The sequence below is a fragment of the Sapajus apella genome, unplaced genomic scaffold (assembly GCF_009761245.1).
Source record: "Sapajus apella isolate SASKATOON/1434 unplaced genomic scaffold, GSC_monkey_1.0 scaffold20, whole genome shotgun sequence".
NCBI lineage: Eukaryota > Metazoa > Chordata > Mammalia > Primates > Cebidae > Sapajus > Sapajus apella.
Window position 1 is genome coordinate 26,553,953 of NW_022436960.1, and position 7,965 is coordinate 26,561,917.

At 51.4% G+C, this 7,965-nt stretch overlaps 1 protein-coding gene across 2 annotated transcripts in view; it reads right to left on the reverse strand.

The window, feature by feature from the left end:
• Nucleotides 1-7,965, reverse strand: part of ESRRB (estrogen related receptor beta) — a 184,193-nt gene that overhangs the window by 114,080 nt on the left and 62,148 nt on the right. The window contains exon 1 of one of the 2 annotated variants that reach the window (XM_032287789.1): nucleotides 4,244-7,856. The exons of the other annotated variant lie outside the window; for it this stretch is intronic. Within the exon in view, the coding sequence (XP_032143680.1) occupies nucleotides 4,244-4,293 (50 nt within the window). The 5' untranslated portion in view covers nucleotides 4,294-7,856. Of the gene's footprint in view, nucleotides 1-4,243; nucleotides 7,857-7,965 lie in introns of those variants that run through there. 2 annotated transcript variants of the gene reach the window in all.

Sequence of the window (7,965 nt, forward strand, 5' to 3'; positions counted from 1 at the left end):
CTCCATATGGAACTGTGCGGCATCCTCGCTAATTCTGGACAGCACTCCTGCTCAGCAGCAAGAGCACTTAGAGGGTCTCACTTCAGAGAGAAATGGACAGAGACCCGACGGTGGCCGGTAGGTGTGGCGGGACACCAGAATGGAGGTGATCAAGGTGTGGTGTGGGATTTACTTTGAAAGAAGACATTACGGTCTAAGTATCTGCTACCTCTTCCCTTAAATTTGGAACCAAAAAGAACTGTAATCATTTTGAAGTCACTTAAAGGGCCTGGGAAGACAAGTACTAGAGAAGGGTGCTGCAGAGGCAGGCTAAAAGCATCCTGTGTCCTGTTGTCTACTGTCTTTGAATTCTGTCCTCTGCTGAATCCCAGTCATTCATGGCCAACGCCACCGCTCACCCCAATGCACACACTCCCTCAATGTCTCTCTCACACCCATCCTTCCTCTGGCCCATCAGAGGTAGGCAGAGCTTTGCTTAAAAGAAACAAGGCGTTCTGCAGAGGACCGAGGAAGGGGACAAACTTTTTTAATGAGTTTAGATGATCTTTAAGAACCACTTGGCAAAATGTCCCATTATCAGAAATATAAATGGAGCGCAGGCAGGACAAAGTTATAAGGGCCCTCGGGCTAGGGCTGGGGGTGCTGTGAGAAGTCAGGATGTGACATGAAATCTCTGTCACCGCCACCTCCTTCGAAGTGCTTTCCCCGAAAGTCCCCTCTGCCCCTCCTCTCCCAGACTAAATGGAATATTCATTGATTACTCCAAATCAATAGAATAAAAAGGTTCCTGTTTGGTGGCCAGGTTCTTTGTGGGTTTTTTGGTAAGAAACCGATTTTTTTCATGTGTCCTCATTATCAGCAAAATAAAGGATTGTTTCTAAAATGAAAAGCGTTGGGGGAAGTAACAAACTCCAAGAGGAAATTTCCAGTGATGTCAGGATCTCACTGAGCTGGAAAGGGCCTTACCCCGGACAGGGGCCTCCAACATTCACATAAGGTCTCCTCCCAGTTTGTCGCTTTCAGGCCTGAACACCTCCCACCTCCTGTCACCCATCCTCTTCCATGGCAGCGCATACCTCCAGCAGGGCACATAAAGGTTTATTTCCTAGAGCCCCTCCCTTGGAAAACCGAGATTAATGTCCTCACTCTGATTTATTTTTAAATGTACCATTAAAAATTAATTTCCCCCTTTGTTTTTCTCCGGGTCACTGACTCTGAATTACCATGTGGCATTTTTCCTACGTGTGAACCCACATATTTAACTTCAGGACAGTTTGTTCTTTGTTTCTTTAACAACAGCAAAGTGGTCATCGGACCGAGGGGAAGACACCCCCCCAGGCTGTGTGCCGTGGGTCTCCAGCTGGTCCAGTCATGGACCCATTTGTACACAGACACACACAGGCGAGCACGCTGCCTTCCACTCTGCTCTGGCTGATTATATATGTACATAAAATATTGATTAGAAAGGATAATGGAGTCACCTACAGGATTGGCTACAGGAAAATGAAAATGAAGGAGAGAAAGGTAGGAAGGTAAGTGTGTGTGTTTCTCTGTGTGTGTGTTATTTCTCACTTGGGGAAGTGAGAATGACACTACAGCATTCACAAATGCTCTCCGTGTGTTAGAAGCAAAAGGGAGGACCAGAGAGTGCTTCCTCCCTCAACTCGTTCCTGTGCCCTTGGGTTTTCTCAAGTCTGGGAAGGTCAACCAATCCACATGGGTCAAAACTCTGAGTAGAACATACATGAACCCACTCACTAAATGTTCTCTGAGAAACACTGGCACTGTAATGAATGGCTTTGTCCTACTATCCTTCCACCAAACCAAAGAATCCAGTCCCCCGCTCTGTTACTTTGCTATCCATGGCTCTAAAGCTATGTCACAAAGCCCTGGGGTAGAGGTCAGAAAGATGTCTCCCCAGACACCAGCCCCTGATACCAGCCCCCGATCTCCACAAGCCCGTCCTTGAAATGATGCCCCTCTATGCCACAGCATACGCAGACCCTCCCCGGGCACACATCTGTATAGGAGCCCAGCTCACCAGTGCCTGGGCTGCTGCCCAGCGGGTCCTGGGCTTTGAGAAATGACATCTCACAGGGGTGCTCAGTTCCTCGGTGGAGGCGGCAGGTATATTTTTGGCTTTTCCTGCGCCCTGTGGAGTGAGAAGCTAATTCTTTGCAAAGAAACTGGGAAGAGCTGGGGATCTAAACCCCTGTCAAGCTTCGTTTATAAATGATTTCCACTTCAAACCTTTCCCAGACCCCCAGGACCTCGGCTCCCTCACTTCCTTCTGCTGCTTTCCCTGACATTGCCTTTTTGCCCATATTTCTCCTCAAACTCCAGTCAGGGCTGCCGTCAACTCGATGAATTACCCAGCTGTTAAAGCCTCCATCTCAACCCTTGCTTTTCTGGTCAGCATAATCAAATAATGTACTTCCTTCATACGAATTTTCATATTAATTGACTATGACTTGAGCCAGGGACAAATACATAAGTATTTCATGCTCAACTAAAGAAGTCACCTCTGGAGAGAAGGAGCCTTAATAATTTAAATATCCAATATTTGTCATACTTGATCACTTTATGTAAGGAAATGCCCCACAAGCACCAAATACTGTCCACAGCCTCACTAACCTCACGTTCCCCCCACCCCATCCCCACCCCAGGTAGGCAAGCTGAAATCTAACCTTTAAAGGGAGTGAAAGGCACTTTTCAAGCTGATGGAAATCTGAATCCATTATGATTAAGGATTCCTCTTCCAGACCAGCGCCTTAGACATTCTGGGGGCATCTAAAGGGCCCTCTGCCCCAGGGCGGAGTGGGGAAAATCCCCAAGCTAGAAGCAGGGACAGTCTGGTCAACAACACAAGCCCTGCCGTGGAGCTGCGCTCTCTCTAGCGCGGGTGTACAGTGGTGGATGTGGTCGGTGCAGACAGGAGAGGAGCAAGGTGCTTCCTGGGACCCCACATTATCCACAGTATTTATTTTAGAGGTGTAGTCGTGGTTCTTCCTGGGAGGGGGAACGAGTGGTACAAAAATGAAAGGACCTTGGAGCTGGAGAAACGCTGACTTTGATAGTTTAGTTTGCGTCAGAAAAAGGAAGAAGAGCACAAAGTTAAGCAGGAAAGCTGTCCGTGAGAACCTAGAGTTGTATTTTACTATTATTGTTAAACCTTCCGAGGAACCGCTTTGCACACGCATACACCCTGACTCCGGGACACCCTCCAGGCGGGCCGTGGGGTGCGCAGCGCCCTAGAGGAGACCCAGGCAGGTACCCGAGCAGGTGGGGCAGCGACCGTGGAGGAGGGAAACCTTCTAAGGTTTCCCTTAGGAGGATAGACTTAGACCCCCCGCCCCCCTAGAGCCCGGACAGATCACGCGGGTTGGCCACCCGCTGCTTGGTCGATCAGGTCACTTTCCCACTCCGCGCTCTCGGTGCGCTGCCCCGGGGCTGGGGACCCGCGGTTCCTGAGAGTCGCTTCTGGAAGCCCCGGCTGCCGCCAGCGCCCACGCTGCTCGCTCGGATAACCCCAGGTTCTGGCACCGCGAGCGCAAAGCTGCCTCAGGGCAGTGAAATAGTGCCCGTCTGTTCCGCGGGGCACAGCCTCCCGCAAAGCGGTGAACGAACTTTGCCTACGACGCAGCGCTGGGCCCGCATCCCCCGGGCGCCCTGGATCCGCCGCGCCACGTGCGCACCCTCGGGGCGCCCCTCAGGGACCGTGGGGCGAACGTGGCACTGGCCACATGCAGTTTCCAAACCGACACGGCGCGTTCGATTGTTCGATTTTCTCTCTCTTGCCGGGATCATTTTTGGTCCCCAGGATGAAAATAATAAAAGAAAGCGCCCGCAGGAAGGCTTTCTCTGACCGGACGGGACCTCCTTGCAACCACAGCCCTGCACCTGTTTTGGGCTTCTGCCTCTTCTCTTGCTCCACTCCACAAAAACTCAAATATTTTCTCACCCCGGAGCAAGATCAGAGAGGAGAGAGAAAGGGAGAAAGTGCGTGAGAAAGCGCCACTCTTGCCTCAAAGTGTGGATTTGTAAAAGAGGGAAAAGTTAGGACAGGTTTACGCCTGAGAAAGAAACCCAGAAGTGTGCGGCTTTCGCCCTCTACGTCCCCTAAGTGCCCCCTGAAGTCCCTTCCACTTTTACACAAGAATGTGCAGAAGAGGAACTGCGATCCCCAGGACAGAGACGGCCGGACAGGCAGAAGGACAGACAGACCGAGAAGCAGGGCACCTACTGGTTGTGGTAGCCGAGGGGGTCCGGGATGCAGAGTTCGGACACGTCCATCAGTCCCGTTTTAGCATTCCCAGTTGGTAGAGAAAGGCGGCGGGGAAATCACGCGGAAGAGCGAGTGAAGGGCACGGGCAAGGTGCGAGCCCGGGCAGGGCACAGTGAGCGCGAGAACGCAGAGTGGGAGGACGCGGCCGCGGCTGGGGAGTGGGAGGCAGAGAGCCGCGCGCGCACCGCCCGGCGCTCCCACTCATCCGCACGCTCCGGAGCGAGCGGGCAGAGGGGATGCGAAGCCGTGGAGGAGGCTGGGGCACCAGAGACTTGGAGCCCACTAACCCTACTGTAGCTTTAAGGCTGGGAGACTGATGTATGGTTTGGCTCCTATTGGCTATCTCTCAGGGGCTGGACTTAAAGTGACAGAATCAAGCTGGGGTGGGGGGAGGGGGGTGAGCCAGAGAGACCTCAATGGAATAAGACGCTCTGCGCGGGAGGTCCCCACCTTCTGAGCAGTAGGAGTACTGGGTGGTAGAGCCCTAAGGCCTGCCTTCTCGCAGTTAAAGGGGGGAAAATGCCCAACTGCCAGGTGGGTCTGGGGTGGGGGGAGATTTGCTGCTTACATACCCCCCAGTCACCCCATCCCATCTTTTAACTGGCAGGCCTAGCAAACTCACCTCTCAGGATTTCTGCAATCGATTTGTTTTCCAAATTAAAAATGAGTCACATTTCTCCACCCACACGCCAAAGAGAAGAGGCAGCCTCAAACCCTGTGCAGTGTGGGCAAAAGTGCAAAGGGTCAGGCCAGCAGGTGAGGCACAGCAAGAAGGCAGGAGAGAAACAGATTCCCTTCCCAGCTCTTATCACCTGGGCCAGTCAGTTCTGCACCACTCTCATATGGCTAGATGCAGGGTGCGCATCTATAAAACGTTCTCTCACTGTATGAAGTGATGCTCTCGTCATTGGCAGCTCTCTGAAATGTACCCAGGACACAGATATGGGCAAATAAATTTCTGTCTGCTTAGGAAAATACAATCGTTGTGAAAATTATCAACTTACCTGCCACATCCACTCCAAGGCACAAGCACACACTTTGAAATACACACCTGAATCCCCAGCTACAAACACCTGCATCCCCATCCGCTGCTCCCTCAGTGAACCTGAATATTATGGGCTGCCACTGTACCAAAATGAGCTGTAAGTCATGCCCCAACTCTGCTTCTGGGGTTTTTCATCTTTTGAGATGCGCCAGCCACAGGGATAATAATCAATTTGATGATTCAAATGAGTAGGGGGAGGGGGGTAGGTATAGAATTATTTAAAAGGGGGAAAAAGCCCTCAGGAGAGACCACCACCTATTCTCCTATATTCTGCAGAAGACAATGAGCAGTAGGGGGGAAGACATAATTTTATCATCAAAATAATGTCTAAATGGAGTGTAACTGCAGGCAATGTTCAAGCACTTCAGGAATAAAAGCAGGGAGGGTTGTGAGAAACCCCAGGAGGGGCTGGCTGCCCGGGCAGGGGCTGGGGGAGTGGGCAGCAGGATGGCAGATGATTTTTGACTTGGATAAATGCGCTCGTGCAGGCTGGGAAACAGAGCTGAGATTTTTCACATGTGCTGAAGTGGAGGGGCGAGTGGGATTCTGGGCTCAAGGCTCAGGAAGGCATCTCACAGAGAGATGGATGAAGACGTCTCCTCTGTCAGTAGCCCCCCAGCAGCCCCCGATTTTTTTAAAAATCACACAGGCACTTCATCAGAGAAAGAAAGAAGGGTGCAGAGATGCGTCCCTTGAGCCTGGCTTCTACATGACCATCATCTCTTGCCAAGACCTCAGTGACTGGTTTCTCCACATCCTTTCTGCCCCACTGAAATCCATTCTGCAGGCACACAGCAGCCAGGGAGTGCTTTGCAAAATGCACACCCAATGTCCCGTTGTTGTAATCAGGAAAGAGGCCCCAGTCCTTGGCCTCCAAGGAAGGCGTCCTATGACAGGTTTCTGCAGGTCCCTCTGTTCCTCTCCACAGCCCCTGCTGCCCTCCCTCTGTGCCCCAGTCTTTGTACCTGCCATCTAGAAGGCCTCACCTTCCATGTCGTGCCAGCACTTCCTCTGGTTCACTTTGCTTTGGGTAATTTATCACAGTTTGCAATTGACTGCGCACTGGCATGAATGATACTTCCCTCCTCCGCCCTTCTCTCACTAGACTGCAAGCTTCATGGGAGCAGGGACCATGTCTCTTTTTGTTCACGAGAGAATCCCTAGCATCTAAAGGTGCCTGGCACATGACAGTTGCTTGGTGGAGATTTTGCGGAATGAATGGTTAACCGGTAGTCGTTTGGAGTGGAATGCCACAGCCTGCTGAGTGACAGACCATTGCCCAGGAAGAAGGTGAGGCCCTGATGGGTTGTCTGGGGCCCTTTGACTCCTTACTCTGTGTGGGTGCACCATTTTTAACTGGAAACAAAACACATTTGGTAGAAACAAAGTATTCTTCATCACCTGAAAAGAAAGACCACTTCACAGCCCAGAGCAGTGGATTCAAAGCCACTGGGAGCAAATGAGGAGAAACTGGAGTCTGCATTGGCTAAAAGACTAGGCTAACGCTTGCATACAATTATTCTCTGCCTCTAAGGTCCAGGCACAAAGGTGACCCAGGGCCTCATCTCTGGACACTAGCTGATTGTCTTCCAGGCGGGAATCAGTTCCTGGAGACCTAGGCTTCCTCAGCCTTCCTCTGCCTGAGCCTCCTCTCACACTGCCCCAGGGCCAGATCTTTCTCTTTTCCTTCCTGACTCTGCAAGAGCAGGAATCAGGGCCAGCCGCCCGGACACCCTAGTGGCATGATCCAACTTGGCAGGCCCAGGCTCCTCCTGTGATTCTCCAGACTAACCTGCCCGGGTCCCACACTGTGCATGGCGCCCACATTTTTCCTGCTGTGCTCTCAGCCAGCTCATGGAGGATGGATTCCTTCCCAAAGCCAGGGTCAGGCTCCATGCCTCTGGCTGGAGAGGCAGCAGTGTGGGACAGTAAAGGACTCTGGGATTGGGTCCTGACTTCTCTGTGTGACCTTGCCAAAGTCATCTCTTCTCCAGAAAACGAAGGCTGTGCAGGGGTGGAGTGGGGCGGGCAGGGTTCTTGGGTTTCTTCAAGCCTAAAATGCAGTCAACCAATCATGATTTCTTTTACTGCCCACCTGAGAGCAGGAGCTACTTGTAATCCATGCCCAGCAAGAGCTCTAAGCCACCCCTTCACTACCCTCTGCCCCAGTACGGGCATCCCCAGGTGGGCAAGTCAGCCGAAAGTAAGGGGACAAAAGCTATTAGATGCAGTAAGTGTGGAGGGTATAAGGTGACAGCAGCTTACACTGTTTTTATGACAAACATCTTTAAATTGATATTCATTACATTCACAGAACCTTACAGCTAGGAGGGACTCAGAGAATCATTTAGAATCATCATCAGATTTGACAAAGGAAATTCGTAAATTTCCCTGTGTCGTGAAGTGACCTACCCAAGGTCACACAGAGAATATCTGGCAAAGCATGCCATCTGCCATCTGTGGTCATTGGAATTCTACTTATTCAATTCCTAAATCTTAAAAGACAAGTCTCTTTTCTTTCTTTCTTTTTTTTAGACAGGGTTTCACTGTGTTAGCCAGGATGGTCTCGATCTCTTGACCTTGTGATCCCCCTGCCTCAGCCTCCCAAAGTGCTGGGATTACAGGCATGAGCCAC